Source organism: Canis aureus, chromosome 17 (genome assembly GCF_053574225.1).
Source record: "Canis aureus isolate CA01 chromosome 17, VMU_Caureus_v.1.0, whole genome shotgun sequence".
Classification (NCBI taxonomy): domain Eukaryota; kingdom Metazoa; phylum Chordata; class Mammalia; order Carnivora; family Canidae; genus Canis; species Canis aureus.
This window is the reverse complement of record NC_135627.1, coordinates 33,642,399-33,661,645: the sequence shown is the minus strand read 5'-3', so window position 1 is coordinate 33,661,645 and position 19,247 is coordinate 33,642,399. Positions and strand designations below refer to the sequence as shown.

At 38.6% G+C, this 19,247-nt stretch overlaps 1 protein-coding gene across 18 annotated transcripts in view; it reads right to left on the bottom strand.

Moving 5' to 3' along the window:
• The window catches only part of KLF12 (KLF transcription factor 12), a 591,716-nt gene that overhangs the window by 57,652 nt on the left and 514,817 nt on the right, over positions 1-19,247 (bottom strand). For all 18 annotated transcript variants that reach the window (XR_013355728.1, XR_013355729.1, XM_077855379.1 and 15 more), the window contains one exon: positions 18,312-18,374. Coding sequence is in view for 16 of the 18 variants with exons in the window: in XM_077855379.1 (XP_077711505.1) it covers positions 18,312-18,374 (63 nt within the window). In the remaining 2 variants the exon portion in view is untranslated. The remainder of the gene's footprint in view (positions 1-18,311; positions 18,375-19,247) is intronic.

Sequence of the window (19,247 nt, the reverse complement as noted above, 5' to 3'; positions counted from 1 at the left end):
GTTCTTTACCATAAATTGTCTATAGTATGGGGTTATTTTTATGCATGTGCTCTTTGATTCCTGGGGACTATAAGAGAATAGAGAATGCATATTACAAATGCATATTCATTTAAAGGATGCATATTGCAAATGCATATTCATTTAAAGGATATGTTTCTTGTAAGGAAAGGATTCCTTGTAGAGCAAGGAATCATGAAGTTGTGAAAGAAGTCACCACGAATGGGGCTCTGACAACAGCTATGAAGTAGGTTCTGGTTTTCCTCCTCCAGTGTACTAAATCATGTGATACTAAGATCAACTGGAATGAGGGCTGAAGGATATACTCTAACTCATATAACTATAACCACGCATTTTTAAAAGTATTAAATATAATTATTATATCCCCAATAGGTATCTAACAAAGGTCATGTTAAACCCAGATTGTGACAATGACTGGTTTCATAGTTTGTGAAAGCATCATGTGCGAGAATTACTATATTTCACATACTAAATCAAAGTACCATGTGCAAAAAGAAAAAGAAAATGCTCCTTTGTCAACATTTGTTATTGTGCTGCACATCTATAATTTCTAGAATCAGAGGCTCTAAATCTATTGATAAGTGCCAACTTGCAAGAGCAAGGCACTGTTTCAGACAATGTCAAGCAATAATGGCACCATGATTCTGATTTAACTCAATGCTATTTTCAAAATACCCAACAGTTTGAAAGCACACAAGTCAAGGGCATGTCACTACACAACTGAATCAATAGCAGTGAAAAACATGAGTGGCCCTGTGATAAATGATGCATCATTTTTACATTTCAAGGACAGTAATGTCCTATTAAGCAGGCAGTACATGCTGCCTATACCAGGTAAAAGGTTCTTAATAAATGTCTGACAACTTCAGAATGGGTCTCTCAACCCAGAGAGAAATAAGCATTCTAGTGTCACTTCACAGTGGAGTAGCATCAGGTTGGTAAAGATTCACAGGGGAAACCAGCAAACAAAAATACTGTATTTCCATAGTTAGATGTGCGTATATGTACCTGGGCAAACAATGATGGGATTCTATTAGTGCAATTATTTTTCAGTGTATATACATGGCAAACCACATTAGGAGAAGCACTGAAGGGGCAAAAGCAATGAAGATCAGACACATTTCTTTAAAACTTATAAATGAACTTTAAAAATGTAAGTAATTTCTACTCATGAATTCCATTATCTTGAACAGCGTTAGCTCTGAAGGCCAATACATGAGGCAATATCTAAATCTTCAAATAGGCACAGAAAGCCCTACCTATGACAGAGAAGTGACATCCTCTTTATAAAAGGCCAACAACACACAGCCACAACATACCTGCCAACTCATTCAAGAGTCTGCACTCTTCCGGTAAAGACAGAAGCTCCTCAAGAGCACCTTTATATTCCCAGTATTAGCATAGTGCTTGGCACAGAATAAGTGCTCAAAATAGGTCAGACTTCCAATTATAAACTATTTTAATAGAGCAAATTTTGGAAAAACTCTTAAAACATTCCAGAAAATATTCTAAGAGAATTTGAACATTTCAGTTTAAAACCATGCCCCACTCCTTTCAGTCTTCCTTCTTCAAACATTTCTTGAGTGCCTACTATGTATGGCCAGGTCTTTTGCAAGGTACTGGGGACTTAGAGCCTAAAAGATAAAGACGTGCACGAGCACGTGCGTGTTCACACACACACACACACACACACACACACACTCTCTCTCTCTCTCTCTCTCTCAATGGTTGTGATAAAAATACTTGATGGAGACCCAGAAGAGGAAGTGATCAATCCAGCTGTCATCAGCAAAAAGGTAAGGACTTAAATTGTGGAGAAGGCTGTTTTCATTAAAGGAGATTATACAAAAGGAGATGGAACTTTGAACATGAACACAAACATTTAAAAGGGAGGTAAAGGAAGAGGAGTGAACAGAAGGGGTGCAGGAGAGATATGAAGGTCCGTTTAGTATAGCATACCGGGGAATTTTGGTCTCAATTGTGTTGTCTACAAAGAGGTCAAAACACTTTCTAGATATTAAGGAGATAATTAACATTGGCTACACATAAACTCCAGTCTTACATAAACTAGCTTTGCCATCTCCTTAAAATAATAAGAGCCCAGATCTCTTGAGTCTGCTAAACACTATCCTCAGAGCTTTGTATGTATTGGCACCTGTAATCCTCTCAAGAGCCCTGGGACAGGTATTAATAGCAAGCCTTATATTATAGATCAGGAAATCGAGGCACAGAGATATTAACTAATTTGCCTAGGGTCATAGAGTTGATATGCAGTAACCAAAAAATGAAAATAAGCAGGGTGATTCTTTAATCTCTAATCTGCCTCTCCTCATTTTAAAGGATAAATAATAGTATCTTTTAGAACATCTCACAGGATGGTTATGAGGAATAAATGAAATGATATGTATACAACTGTGTGAAAGTATAAAAAGCTTAAGAATATAAGACATCATTGAAAGGTGGTTCTACCAAAGGACACCATCCATTTCCTGAGGAAATCAGGACTTCCGTTTCCCTTTGGAGAGAAGTGTTTAAAAAAAAAAAAAAAAAAAAAGAGTTGGTGGAGAATCACTTTGGAGACCTCCCTCTACCACCAGAGGATGAATTATTTACCAGCAATATAACAAGGCATGCCTGGGAGCAAACTATTGATTTCAGTGCCCCTTTCTAATTCTGTATCTGGTTCTTTCTGTCATGAGGTGGCACATAACACACATGAGGCAAAGTCAGACGTAAATGACGTCTGGATGACTGTCACTGAGGAAGTGGCTAATTAGAAGTTGGCATTTTAATAAAAATAATAGCTGACATATATGATCCTGCTCTGCCCAGACCTTTAACCCTAATTAACACATTTAAATTTCAATCTGCTGAGCTCTGAGGAGTTATTTTTGTTTATTTTGCCTCAGAGGAAAATGGTGGTGAGGAGTTTAATGATTCCCTTAAGCCAAAGAGCCAATAAATGTAGCAGACAGAATTTGAACTAGCATCCCCTGATCCCAAAGCCTCTGCTTTTTCCACTGAGTTCCCTGGACTTGTTTTTTGTTTTTTTGTTTGTTTGTTTAATATTTATTCACCCTGGGTCAGTTTTAAAGGCCTTAAGAAATTACTGGAGAACAGAAATCTACATTGAGTACTTCAGAGGCCACATCTCCCTCTGTGGCCAATTACACCGCTAGATTTGCTTTGATGGACATTTCCTATAGAGTAAACAATCTCCTCTTATTTTCATCAGGAGGCACATTCTGATGTGTGCTTTGGGACCCTGGACCCACGGCTGCTATGATCGTGGGGAGGTCCAGCTTCTTAGCTCTTAGAAAGATAAACGATTTAACTTTTTATACCAACATGGATTGACACTTTGCGCAGTGCCATTTAAAATTCAGTACCTGTTGAGCCAACTAACAGATTAAAGAGAAAAAGATATTTATTCTCTGTTCATCTGAGAATGTCATATGCCTTAATCCTGTTAAACCACAGACCCCGCATTTAAATCTTGTTCCAAATCCTATTTCCAGAGTTGTGATGTTTGTGGGTGCTCGTGTCTTTGAAGGCATGGCAATAAAAATGAGAAGATTGATTTTCAAATCCATCAATATACACAAGAAACAAAAAAGCCACTGAATTAGCACATCCAAAGGACAAAGAATTAAAAAAAAAATTACCCACACAAAGCCCATCCAGGAGGTGACCCTTTTTTATTGGACTAATTACAAGGAAATCTAAAAGGGCAAGCTTTTATTAATCAAGCTCTTTTCACTCATCCATGAAGAACTGCTAGGCAGGAAGAAAGCAAAGAGACAGGGTGTTAATGTAAGCCTGATAATTAAATTCAGAATCCAGTGGATCAGAGGGAAGGGCATATACGGAAACGTCAGGTGGAGGTAAGAACTAGAACCCTAATCCCTCATAATACTATATGGTTTGTGGAAACAAGAGAAAAGGAAAGCCATCACATACACATTTTAAAAGCATCAATAAAAGAGGCTACATTTAAGAGAAAAGTGAACAGTGAAAATAATACCACTGAGGCATTTTGTAACATCTTGTCTTCCAGAGCATAAAGAGCTTTGCTACATAATCTCCTCCATTTATTTTCATATCATTCTTGTGAAATATAGAGGCAAGAGCAGGCATGAGGGACTCGATCTTGCCCCAGATCACATAATTAGAGAGTGACAGAACAGGTCCCAAACCTCTGAAATTCAGGTCAGTATTTTACCATTATCCTTCAAACATTTTGTCCAATGTAATAATTCTAAGCAGAGAAAGGGTAGAAATGATGTAGCCAATGTTTAAAGATGTTTCTAACATGAAAAAAAATTCTTGTTGCCCTCTGAATCTGAATATTTCTACTTGTCATAAAGTACTGAATAACGGGCAGTCCGGGTGGCTCAGCGGTTTAGCGCCGCCTTCAGCCTAGGGTATGATCCTGGAGACCCCAGATCGAGTCCCACGTCGGGCTCCCTGCATGGAGCCTGCTTCTCCCTCTGCCTGTGTCTCTACCTCTCTATTCCCCCCCCTCCTCTGTGTGTGTCTCATGAATAAATAAATAAAATCTTAAAAAAAAAAACTAAATAAGGAATGAGAAACAGCCATGAAAAAGTGAAAGGGGAAACCACCCAAGTCGAGACCAGAGCTCTGATCCTAGCTTAAATTTGCAGTGCAATCTAAGCCTCAGACCGAGCCTGAGTTTTCCCACCGCCAAGATGAAGATGTTGAAAGAGATGATTTATTTCATTGATCAATACATATGCTTTAGCCGGCCGTGCCACATGCCGTGCTGGCAACCAGGAAACGATGATCCTCATGATGGAGGGTCTCCATCTAGAGATGGCAAGGTGGGAAGATAGACACACAGGTTAAAAAAAAAAAAGGATGACCATAAATGGTGATGAGGGTGATAGTGTGGTTCATACAGTGGCATATGATCAGAGAGGAAGAAGAGGTGGATGGAATGGGGGACTGCAGGGAAGGCTCTGCAGTAGAGAATTCCTAAACCGAATTTCTCAGAATTCGTTTTCCTGGTGAACAAGGTATTTTTGGAAAACCCACGTTCAGGGTGGCTGGAATGCAGGATCCACAGAGGTGGGAAAGCAGGAGTCTTGCAAAAGGCCTCCTTGTAAACTGTGCTTAGGGCTTGAGACTTCGGAACAACAGCAAGATCTGGTAGGATTACAAAGAGAAGAGCACCCCCCTTGCATTTTACAGAGATCACTGCAGGCATGGCAAGGACTGGATGCGCGCAGGGCCAGAAAGGGATCTGAATCCAAAGAGATCAGTTAGGCGTGTAGGTTAATAGTTCAGGCAAAAGATGCCGAGGGCATGGGGGATGAAGAGCCAACATTGGCGAGAAGTATTTAGGGGGAACAATGTTGGTTTGGGTAATCAAATGGATTTTGGTTTTGACAGAGTGGGAGTTACTATGAGGCTTCTGGCTTGGTTGAAAAATGAAGTTTTTGAAGAAAACTGGACCCGGAGAATATGAACAAATAGATGCTTATTCTAGTCCTGGTCTTAAGAAGTCAGGGGACTTGGTGTTTTGCAAAAAGATGCCTTCGTGTATCAAGAACTATTTATTCAGCTGAGATCGGATGTCTCACCAAACAGCTCTGGGCAGGACAAATACTGGGGTAGGTGGCATTTTTAGGATGGGCCGTTGCCAGTTGCCAGTATGCAGAGGCGGGGCCAAGAAATGATTGAAAACCTCACTGTTTGCACCATGAGGACGCACGCAGGCTGCAGTAGGTGCATTGCTACAGCTTCCGTCTGATTTACCTGTGGGTACCTGGAGCTCAACCACTCCACTTTAGAACCACCAACTGATACTTTGCAAAATTTTTAACTACAGATTTTCCTCATCTCAAAAACTTTTCTGTCCCTCAGCATCAAATACAGACATACACATGCTCCCCCTTAGGAAATATCATTCCGAAGCCAATGGTGCCCCAATCTGTACCTACAGACTTGCCTTCTTCTCTAAGCTCGTGGCAACAAGGACAACTTGCTCAGACAAAAACTAGGTGGTGCCCCTGATTCTTCTCTTTTCTTCATTTTCTTCCATAAGCAATAAGCTGCTGACACGGTCTTCAAAACATAAGCTAATTTCATCTCTCTTTCTCCAGTGATACCACTCTAAACCACCATCCTTTCTCCTCAACCACTCACTGCCCCAGGCTTTACTCATGCCCCTGCTTCTACTCTTGTAATCCTTACTCCCCAGAACAGCCAGAGTGAGCCTTGAAAATATGTATGTGATCATTTCATTCTCCTCCTATAGCTCTCATGACACCTAGACTGTAGACCATGTGCTTCTGTCCCAGCCAACTTCTCTGACCTTATTTGTTACGCCCAACCCTCAGTCACTCTGGTATGTTCCCTGAATGTTCCAAATTCGTTCCCATCCTATGGCCTTTGTTTCTAGCACGTGGAATAATTTCCCCAAGATCTTCATACAGCTGGCTCCCTCTCATCCAGCTCCCAGCGTCTGTGTCACCTCCTCTCAAGAGGCTTCTTTCTGACCAAGCCTATCAGATGGCATCCCAGTCATCTCCACTCATCTCTCTGTTAAACTTTCATCAGGGTACTCATCACTACCAAACATCTGTTGGTTGTCTATTTCACTCTACTACATGCTAAGCTCCAGAAGGGCAGAGGCCCTGTTTATCTTTTTAAATACAGCATCCTCAGAATGCAGACGAGTGGCCAGATCATTGTGGGTGCCATGATTTTACAGAATGAGGGAACAAATGAACGAACACAAATACTCTGGCAAAGTGATGATGCTACTGAGTAAAAAATAATTTCTGGCAATTTCAAGTGTTCAGGTTTGTGAAAGTGATATAGAATGTAAATACTCAAATTGCAGCTTAAAATTGAGTACGGGCTAAGAGAAAGAGCAAAGATGGCAAGCCCACAAGGCAGCTAAGCAGAGAACAGATTCAGCTAATGTGTGCTAAGGCAGCAGTAGGATTTAAAATAAACAAGGAACACTCTGATTGCTATCCTCATTTTCTAAAAGGTATTGCCAGTATGTTCTGGTATTTTCTGGAAGTCCTTTTCCCCTGAAAACCATCATCACAATCATCAACCACATTCAATCAAGTCTCCCATTCAGGAGGGGAGAGAGGGCAGACATGTAAACTCACAGACATATTCTCTTCCTATTTTCTCGCTTCGCCATGCCAATTTTGTGTTTCTTTCGTACTACAGGAGGCACCCTTCACACAGCTGACATTTGCACATAGTGCCTGCTGGGGTTGTGCTCTATGGCAGGCCTGAAAAGAGGAATCGCAGGCCAAATGTGGCAGCCCAACATTTCTGGCTGTCTAGGCTTCTTTACAAGGGAGACTTTTCTATTAAAAATGTCATCGCAACCTAATTTTTAAAAACGTCAGTGCTATGTAGAGTCAGTTCCTTATACCCAAAATGAAAATGAGCCAATCTGCCTATTATTTTTGAGACTGGTGCTGTGTTCGTTTTAGGTTTCAGCTTCACTTAGGTGAGTCTCAGGATCCCTTCCTCTGAATGGTATCCCTGGGACTCTCTGCTCTCATCTCAAAGATTTCTCTCCTACCTGCACTTCTCTGAGAGACAGGAGAGCACCAACCACATGATTCAATGCGAAGGTAGCCTTCCAGGAACTCTTGGTATACTATTAGAAAGAGATGGTGTGGATTATGGAAAGTATATTCTCTATTAGGGAGGGTAATGAAGACTCTCTCAAATAACTGAGATTGTATGGTACAGGAGAAAGATTTCTGATGACTTCACATAAGTTTTTATGATCGAAAACAAGGTTATACTGTCTGCAGAAGTAGAAAAACCCACTAGGGGGATCCCTGGGTGGCGCAGCGGTTTGGCGCCTGCCTTTGGCCCAGGGCGCGATCCTGGAGACCCGGGATCGAATCCCACGTCGGGCTCCCGGTGCATGGAGCCTGCTTCTCCCTCTGCCTGTGTCTCTGCCTCTCTCTCTCTCTCTGTGACTATCATAAATAAATAAAAATTAAAAAAAAAAAAAAAAAAAGAAAAACCCACTAGGGTCAGCAATGTTTCATAGGAAACACTGGCACACGGCCAACAGGGAAGGGAATAGAATGAGTCTAGTCCCACTTAGGGGTGAGGACTGAACCAAGGGGCTGCATTTCGGTTTTATGATACTATGACATCAACGTCTACTCTCCAGATCTTGAGTGTTCACAGCAGTCTCAGAATTTACCAACTTCTGCCTCTAGGTGGCAGCAATCTCCTTCTGCTCTCAACATGGTCCTCTTTGGCCTTTGTTCCCTGCCTCCACTCTAATTCCACACTTCCTTCCCTTCCCCAAATAAATACTTCACAGCCTGTAAACTTTGGGGAGGATTACTGTAAGCTACTTTCACTGTAAGAAATCAGTCCGTTCTTGCAGCTAAGCCACAGGGTTCTTCAAAGAGTACAAAATAATTCAGGTCTAAAGTGAAAAATAATAGAAAGCGATTTTCTTTTTCCGTACCTAACAGCAAACCCCAAGGAAAAGCAGTGTTCTCCTTTAGAGTCTTCTGAGGGAAAAAAAGGCCAAGAGGAGAGGAATGGGAAAACTGAAGGAACTGGAGGGATTTCAATTTTACAATAATGTTAATTTAATTTGATGGGTGATTTTAAATCAGTGCTTTTCTAAAGGATGTAATTTGCTATATCCATTTGTGAAGGCAGTCCAAATATAGTACAGGATGAGGAGAAAAGATTTAATGATCACACAAAATCGGTGACATACAGAGTTACCCTTCTGTTTATATGGCCTTCATAGGAACTAGGGTAAACTGGCTCCATCTATATCCTAAAAAGCTATAATGTCTACTTAGATGTAATGTGTGCCCTTTCTGGAGCATGGTCTTACCCACAGATACTCATCTACTCCGGGTTCTAAAATTATATTAAGAAGGACTCAAGAAAGCTGAAGTCAACTACAGCTTCATTTGAAGCTGTAACAGATGCTGGGCATATCAGAGATTCACGCAGGTGGTAGTAAAGATTCCTTTTAAGTAAAGCTGACATGTGGCTATGGGCTAAATACTTAGGGTTTATGAAACACAAGGTGATACCAAGAAGAGTATTACCTCTTTAGCACTCTTCCCAAGATCTAATTTGAACAGTTTGGGTCAGACACCACGCATTCATTTAATAGAAATACTGAAGTGCAAGAAGCATAAAGACTAATTTAGTTTAAGTGACACATTTATACCAGAACCCAAGCTTGTTGACTCAAGCTTTACTCGTTCCATGGGAGGTTATTCTGTTTTATGTATCTTATTACAATAACTATGTGTGTTTGGTTTTAAAGGCTACATTTTAAAATACACAATTCGAAGTAGGATTTCAGAGAAAATGGATGGTTTGGGGGGGATTAGGCTAAAAAACTAAAAGTTTTAAGGAAAATGGGAGTCTATTTTGACTAACCATTGTTCTTATAACTTCTTGTAACCGTTCAATAATTGTTAACAAGATCTGAGACAAGCCACTTACTCTAGTTACAATTGCAGATTATCGTCACCATCCAAAATACAAGAAAAGGTAGGCTCCACAAAATAACATTGAAGTTCATTAACTACCTTGCATGGCAGCTTCTAGTTCACTGAATCACAGGCTGAGTCTATGGTGCTTGTTTATGAAGTGTGGTCTTCTTACCACTGATTGGTACCAGCATGGCCTCCTCCTCTGGGAAACTCATTACATGTGATCTTAGTGGGACTGTTGACCAAGGCACCCTTTCTCTCTTGGCCATGGGCTGGGAACCTGAATTGGGCTGGGGCCGATCAGACTCTGCCTCACTCTGTTGTGGTTTGGAAGAGGACATCAAGGAGCTGGAGCTGAGTCCCTTTAGGCCTACACCTGCTTATTGAATCCCATTCCAGGACCCTGGGTGCTGTCCTGCTTCCTGTGTCTCCTGGGGCCCAGCTCCACTGATTCATAACCCACCTCATGTCCTTTTCTATAAAGTTACCTTTTTGATCAAGTTGGCCAGACTCAGTCACTTTCCATTACTTCTGACAAAAGAACCTCACCTGATAAAGGAGACTAAGGTGAGTGAAAATTCAGACAAAGGCAATGGCTACCAGTAGACAGTGGGTTCCAACAGAGTCTGGAGCCCTTCAGCTCCCTATTTATTTTTAAGATTGATTTATTATTTTATTTCATTTTAATTAGTTAATTAATTTAGAGGGTGAGCAGACGGAGGGGCAGAGGGAAAGGGAGAGAATCCCAAGCTGACTCCCTGCTGAGCATGGAGCTGGAGGCGGGGCTCCATCACATGCCCTGGAGATCATGACCTGAGCTAAAAACAAGAGGAGCCAAAATCAAGAGTCCACAGTTAGAGGACTGAGGCACTCAGGCACCCTCCTCTAGCTCCTGCTTAACTGTGGGCCTAATGGAACAGGTGTGACTAAAACTGGTATGCTCTCGGCAGATATTAACTTTTTGGATAAATGTATCACATACTATCTATTGCTCTCTTAAAACTGATTAGAATATATTAATTATGAGGTTATTGATCCTCCCTTACATAACCAGTGCTGTACTAAGAAACATAATAAATAGCTAATTTTAAAGAAATGACTAGGAAACTTTATGAAAATCTAATAGTCAGCTGAGAAAAATCATAATACGGTGAGAATATATTTAATTTTGAAAGTGTTACTTCACTGTCCATGTACAAAGAAATCTCCACAGCTAGAAAGATGATATTGCAAATATGACTGATAAATGAAGATCAAAATAGTACTGACACATCCAGCATTCTCACAGGGATAGCCCCTTAAGATCTATCATCCTGCAGTATTCCTAGCACTCGAGAATACAGTAGGATTTTTTATTGGGTCCCAATATTAGTCATTACATCTTTCAAATATCTATTTAGAAGACAACTATGATTAGCCAATGTTTCATTCCAAATAAATTCACTGAAAAATACTATGAATGACTGAAAAAGAATGTGACTTTTCTAGATATGGAGATTTCTCCATAAATATGTGGAACGTGAACTTACAATTATATAAAATAAGGTCTTTCTTCATTTTAATTTGATATATTAATTAAACATGGTTTGTACTGGTACTGTCAGAGACACACATTTTTTTCATACTGGAACACAGTTTTACTCTGTGTTATTCATTAATGACTGCTGCATACCCTTGTTCTTCATGTTTCCTTATAACACATCATTATTTTAAAGTCCTACTTCTGAACAGGTTTAACAGGGAGGAGAATGTGATAGAGAATAATGCACACTGTACAATTTAAAACTCTATAAAAAGCTATGGTTTAAGTAGCTTCCCCAAAGTAACTTGTGATTTCAGATTGTGTAATTTGAAATATCCTTAACCAGCCTAAAAAGATAACAATTATCTGAAAAATATTATAAATCCCAGAATTATAAACAATTCACTTTTTTATTTTACTTTAGCTTACTTTGGATTTAATTTGCACTTCTTTTTCTGGTTTCCTAACATGGAACCTTAGATTAGATTACTGATTTGGGATCTTTCTTATTTTCTAATAAATAGATTTGATGCTACAAATTTCCTTCTAAGCACTGCTTTTGATGCATTTCACACATTTTGGTAAGTTGTGTCCTCATTTTCATTGACTTAAGAATATTTTTAAATTTCTTTTAAGTGATCTTCTGTGACCCCGTGTGTTATTTAGAAGTGTGTTGTTCAGTCTCCATGAATTTTTGGATTTTCCGAACAAGTCCTTTTGAATACTGAACTAATATTCCTTGGTTATGCTAAAATTAGATAATAAGGGGCACCTGGCTGGCTCAGTTGGTGGAGCATGTGACTCATGATCTCTGAGTTGTGAGTTCAAGTCCCACGCTGGGGGTAGAGATTACTTAAATTAAAAAAAAAAAATTGTTAAGAAAAATAAAAAAAGGGGTGCCTGGGTGGCTCAGTGGTTGAGTGTCTGCCTTTGGCTCAGGGTGTGATCCTGTGGTCCCGGGATTGAGTCCCACATCGGGCTCCCTGCATGGAGCCTGCTTCTCCCTCTGCCTGTGTCTCTGTCTCTCTCTCTATGTCTCTCGTGAATAAATAAATAAAATCTTAAAAAAAATAAAAACAAAAAAATAAAATTAGTTAATAAAACAGAAATGTTTTATTACATGATAGTGGCACACCTCGACTACGGTGCTAGGAAGATCCCGGGAATCAATAGAGTCCAAAGACAGGCATTATAGGTTCTTCCATCAGGTTTTCAATAAGACACTAATGTGCTTCTGAGTAGCAAGCCAGGAAAAACAAACTCCTCTTGGACTTTAATAGAAAAATGTCTCAGAAGCGGTGACCTTTATGGCTCAGCATGATCTTATAGTCCTAATTTTTCTATAATTAAGAAAATAATTGCAGAAAATAACCTTCTTTAATTTTTTCCCCCAAACCATCTCTATTGTGACTGAAGCAATACTAGAGACAAAAACCAGCTGATACTAACAGGAATGTGAAACACTTTTATCATGAGGTTTCTTGCTGAAATTCTGGGTAATGGAGAATTCAGGAAAATTAGACCAAAGGTCCTTAATAAGGTCAACCTGAAAAACAATATACAAGTTCAAAGTACACATAATTGTTACCAAGTTATGAGGAGGTGGTGGAAGTAATTACAGAATTTAACAGCTGAAACTGGATTATAACATATCAAAAGATGTGAATTTGGAGGGAATTAAAATGTAGCAACACCCTGGAGGCACTTCTTTTCATTGTAATTCAGTATGAATACAGGGTACTTGCAAACTGGTTCACGATTACGTGAACTATGGCCCATTCTCCGAATCTGTTATCAAACACTGGAGAGAGCAAGCTTCCAAACTAAATCTAAAGGCAATGTGCTATTACTTATTTGCCAACAAGTATGGATTAAAAAAACCCATGAGGCCTGGCAGGCCATTCTGGAAACTACAATTTACACATATTAATGTCCGTACATATTATGATAATTTTTGCTCTGTAAACCAAGAAGCAAAGCGGTGGAATGCTCTGGTAATTAAATAACATAATCAATATTATCTATAAATAATGAGCATGCAAGGATCTATAGGATGCTGAGTAAGCACTCTGGCAAAGAGCAACTGCCATCTGTTGGGAGTGCGCTATGATGTCTTCATTAGGGCCATTCTTATATTTTCCTTCTCTCCCAGAATCACACCAGGGTTACGAGAATTTCCCAGAGAAAACCTTCTGCTTAACTGGTAATGAATTAAGTACCTACCTTACTTAATCATTAGCTCTACCCATAGGTAGCAACGTTACGGCAGCAGAAAAACGACTGGACAGGTTTGTAGAGACCTGAGTTTATGCCCATCTCTGACATGTTATCGTGCTATCTTTGGGCCTCCATTTCTACATGTGGAAAGTGAGACAGTGAACTAAACTTGATGATGTTTACATTTCCTTCAGCTCTGAAATCGATTCCTACATTTGGAAATGCTCTGCCCCTCCCTCAAGGACTAAGTTCTCCATCAGCTTTCTGACAGGTTTCCAGTATTGACAATTCCAGTGCCTTCCTCTGTGAAGGCAAAAGTTTTAAACAAGAAGTGTTCTTATTTTTATGACAAAGATACATACTAGTTTGATACATACTAGTTCTATCTTTCAGAAAGATTCTGTGAAATCACATCTAACTTTTGCAACTATGCATTTAAATATGAGTTCGTTGTAGCACTATACAGCCAACAATAAAACATCGCAGTGCAAAGTTTCTTTTCTACTATCTACAAAAATTTGTGACATGGAACTTTGTCATATCCAAATATGAAATGTGATTCACATTCAGAATGTGTCATAATTTGCATAGTTACACTATTAAAACTGGAGCCTCTTGGTGTATACAGCTATATAACATCTCAGGCATGTTGGTAAGAAATAAACCATAATTGAGACGGGTGGTAACAGCATCCAACTGGTTAGAACAAATTACTTCTATTTGCTGATAATTCCTGTTAATAATACTTTATTTTCTATGCCACTATATAAATAGCCCATAAAAATCTCTATTACGTAATGTCCACTGCCACTCTTGCATAAGAGCCCTCGATGGATGGTGTGGGTGCACAGCATAACCACCGCCATGATGATCACCAAAGAACAATATAAACCCAAGTCTTCTAAAACTTTAGGAAAATAGCAGGGTCAAGGCTGGAGTGACAAGAAGAGAAGAAAGAGTGAAAGGCTAAAAATGAGCATATACCAATGAATATGTCTTTGGAACACTGATCCAGGACATTTCTGGAGCCTTAAATCAACTTCAGAGACATTTCCCACTACATCTCTCCCTGTCCTGCTCCAACCTACACATACACACCAAACACAGGTTCCAGATGTCTATTACATTTTTGAGAATAAAATTACAGAGGGATGACATGGAAACAGCCACTCTCTGCGGACTGACAGCAGAATATAATAGCTTCATACCAAAAGATCTGTAAAGAAAGTAAGTCTATCTGCACATTCAACTCTCTAATAAACCGGTCGCACTTCCCCCCAATGGAACAAAATAGTTTTTCCTGCATTATTACATGCGAGAAAGAGTGGTAAATGCTCTACTCTAAAAAAGGTCTTTATAGTTATTGGAGAAAGGAAGGTATGATTACCTCTGCCTAGGATCAGTGGTGAAGGAAACAGACAGATGTGCCCATGAAAGAGAATGAAATTCACACGCTGAACCTCATAGGCTTCATCAATCTTCAAATCGACAAATATTACTATAGTGGGTGGCAGGGAGGGGAGAGCCATTCTAAGGGACGGAGTTTATGTCCAGCTGGATTGCTATCTTTGATTAATTGAATATTAAATGAGTTGTACAGTGATCTCATGTTCTTTACAAGGGTGCTAACATATCTGTCATGAAGTTCTTATTGACATTCTTTAATCCCTGGAAGTTAGCAGATAGTTACAGCAAACCTGGCTCGATCCTAACATCTGTCACTGTACCCATTACATCCTGGTGCTTTCATCTCCTCCCTGGATGTACATTTGTTACCACATTTTCTTTCCATTCAAGCAGGTTTGTTTGCCTTGAACAGACTTTCTTTTCCACAGATTACTTCAGTTCCAGAGAGAAGAAATGCTGCCATAGGAATGAGGCCAGTGGATGCATCCTCTCATATTAACATTATGCAAAGGAAAACACTACTTAAAATTTTAAACTGTCTTTACTCAATAATAAACACTGGTTTCATAGCTCAACCACAGCCACTGACATTTATAACCTACCAATTGTCATGCATTTCCTATGCATAACTTATAAGTTCAAATCTTTTCATGTTTTAGTGAAGCTTTATTGCTTTTCTAATGAACAATGTTCTTTTAACTGATTGGAGCATTTGCTAACCCAACTTTACAAAATCATCCAGCATCACTCACATACAGTGTTTGCAGATCTAACTCAAACCAGAGCCAAGCTAGTGTCGAATTTATCTTATAATTCTAAATTATCCCAAACTTCTTTTGGGGGAAGTTCTTCTTTTTGGGAAACAGTCACTTTCCCTTTATCTCCATTGCTGGCGTGAGTATTTAAAGTTTCTGAATTTCCAGAGCCAATCTTTCACAAAGAAAAAGCAAGCGTTTATCACTGAACTACATGTAGATGCTGGGTGAGTCACTGGGCTTCTTCCTAGCCAGCTGATTTATTTCCATATACCAGTTGCATAGCATTTACTTCAGGAAAATTCAAAGTAGTGTGTATATATATATATAAAATAGGAATTTTAACCAACTTACGACCAAATAAAGCACATGATTTAAATTCATGTATGTTCCTACTGTAGTTAATTTAGAAATGTCCCAGGTCCTTTAACACAAGTTTCAATATATAATGGAAGCAATAACTCAACCCTCTGCTTTTCCTACTAATTCTGGGTCTTTGCTCAGAAACCTTCTCTGGGATAGATTTTCTAAAAGTTCTCCTTCTTGATACTTTTTCTCTTCTGCACTATCCATTCTCGAATTGATCTTAAATAGAATTGATAACATTTTCCTCTGATATATTTCCTTAGTGCATTATCCACATTTCATTACGTATTATATGTTGTTTATATAACATTGTGTATTATATGTGCGACATCACACGCACACACACACACACACACGCATACACTACCCCTCCCTCACCTTCAAGAGAGCGAGCCCCTCGAGGACAGAAACCATGTTTTATTTATCTTTCTAATCTAGTGCTTTTCACAGTGCCAGGGACTGTAAATAAATGTTGCTGAATAAATAAAAGTTGAATTTTCTCAAGGCTAGTAGTAAAAATCCTTTTTGTTTTTCATGGATTACTTCTCTGGAGATAAAAGTGGTTTAAACTTACTAACCAAATAACATGCTATGAATTATGTAGGAACAAGTTACCATTACTCCAATACTTCAGAAAGGAAGCGTGAAGGAAAGAATATTTGTTATTTACTCAGTAATCCACATTTAGCCATTGAGAAATCAGTTGTTAGAAAATGGATATGCTAACTGGCAATGCTGTACTGTATTCCTTAGTTGATGTTGCTCACTTGAACGTCTCATATTCTCTGTATGTTCTAAAGTTTCTTTAGTACAGTATGCCTTGTACTGAGAAGGAATATCAATTCTGTGCAGTCAAGAAAGAACCTGCTTCTCCTTTCCCTTTTGTGTAATGGGCATCAGCATTATTATTCTCTTAGCTTTCCAGGTTTAACAGGGGACAATATGCTTTAGCGACTGTGAAAAACCATGAAGGATGCCCCTGCTTTTAGACAGTGTAGAAGCAAATGGCTATATTCTCTGTGCTCCATTTCCCCCTCTGTGAAAAAGAAAAGCATAATATTTAACAACATCACCAAGCTATTGTGAGGGTTAATTAGATTTAATGGGGGAAGGGAGGTGAGTTGATTACACACTATTCAAATTCAAAGAATCATTATTTTGTGTCTAAAAATAATCCTGATTTAGGAATAAAATTAATTTGGAAGCTCAGTCTTTGGTAATCATCTTCCCATACTTAAAAAAAGCCATAGTTTTTAATCAAAATCCCATTCTAAATACAATCTAGTGAAGTACAAATGGAGATCTGTGAATTTCCATTCACTTTTTAAGTAATACGGTGCATGGTTCACTTTTTTTTTTCCTTTCTTTTTTTGAAGATATATTATGTGTAGAAAAGTTAATTTTTTGTAATGGAGTAAACAAATCTAGTACATTAATTTTTTGTTTCACAAGAAACATTTGTGAAACACTTTAAATTGCATCTTTAAAGAATTCATAGACAATGTTTTGTGACTGTAATAATTTTTCAGGTCATTTCTGATAAGTTCTATCTATCTATTTATTTCAAGAACTAGTCAGTCAAAGATCTTTGACCTGTGTTATAATCCCTGGACCTAATGAATGTTACCTTCCATGGGAAAGCAGATTTTACAGATGTGAGTAAGGATCTTGAGATGGAAGAGGATTCCAGGCTATGTAATGGGGCCTGAGGTACAATCACAAATGTCTTTGTAAAAGGAAGGCAGAAAGAGATTTCACCACAGAATGGAAGGATATAATGTGGTGACATGGGAAGCAGAGGGGGAAAGGTATGTGATGTGGGGCCGTAAGCCAAGCACTGAGAATAGCCTTTGTAAGACAGAAAAGGCCAGGAATGGATTCTCCTCTGGAGCCTCCAGAAGGAATCAACTGCACTGACACCTTGATTTAGCCCATAAGACTCCTTTTGAACTTCTGATCTCCAGAACTTTAAGAGAATAAATGTGTATTGTTTTAAGCCAAAAAGAGAGAGACAGAAGAAAGAAAAAGAAAACAAAAAGGTCTTCATTTGCCCTAAAATTAAAATAAAGAAAGAAAATCCCTGGATATTTATAGCTAAGATGAGAAAAAAAATCATCTAAATAGTAATCATCAAAATTAATGTAATAGATTAATTTACAATGAAAATCTTTATAAGAAGTGGAAAATGGTACCTGAGAAAAATCTGAGTTATTGCTTAAATCTCACTAGAAAACTTACAATATCTTCAACAAAAGAGAAACATTCTTTAAAAATATAACAGTGGATAATCCTGGAAAATATGCCATATCTGTTAGAAGAAAAATGTCTCAGTTTTTGATGAGTGAAGAGCTTTGGCTGAGAAGGCACTTTACTGCTTCTATTTAGAACTTTCCAAAGGAAAGGGAGACTATGTAATTCAGTTAGTAGAAATGTATTCTCTATTGAGAAGCAAAAATAATTCTCTTCTGTTTTAATACCACCCTATTAAGACTTTCCATAAGACTTACAAATTTTTATAACAGACTATATACTCACCAAGCAAACTTCTGATTATTCATTCGATTACCCCGGACCCTTGATACTGGGGACGGATGTACCCTGCAGGTAGATGAGAATAATCCAGTCATTAAAAAAAGCACATTCCCGATTACAAATGAACAAATGAAAAAAAAAAAAAAAGAGCTGGTTTATATAAATGATCTCTTGCTTAATATAAAATGCCCCAGAACTTAATCACCTCTTAGTAAATGAACATAGTTAAATTCCTATGCATGCAAACCTGCATTCTCTTTCCTTTGGTACCACTTTTAACATAACAATGGCTTGTCGCAATGTTCACTGTGAGGACCTCCAAAACAGGATCACCAGTTTTAATCCAATGACAGATTCATTCAGTCCAACAAAAAGTTACTGACTAGCTAATCCCTGCCAGGTTTAGAAGTGGGTAAAATAATATAAGGTATGGTGTTTGCCTACAATGAGTCCCTTCTGCTACCTCTTCCCAGAAGTGATACAGAGACAGTACGTGCACAGACCAAGTCAACTATTGGATTTTAAGCCCTAAAAAGCAAGATAATGAAGGAGATCAGGATACACTATCCCAAAATATGCTATTTTGGCATAAGAATTATTATCAGCAGAAACCAAGTAAGAAACAGTAGACCTAGGAGGAACGCTCTACTTTCCCTTTATATGTGTAAAAAACAAGGACACGAATTTCCCTTTTGTAAAGGAAACTTTCCTTTGTAAAGGTGCCCCCCTCCCTGCACTTCCAATACCAGGAAGAAGAGTGCAACACACAACTCTTTATACCAGATGTGATACTGAGATAGGTCTGCATAAACAATCCTTATTTATCATTAGTTTCTCCCATCCTAGTCAATCCCCCCCTTTTCTTTTGACTAGTCACTTCTACACAATTTATCACTCTTTGTTAAAATGGTATAGAAGATCCAACTTTTACCACCCTTT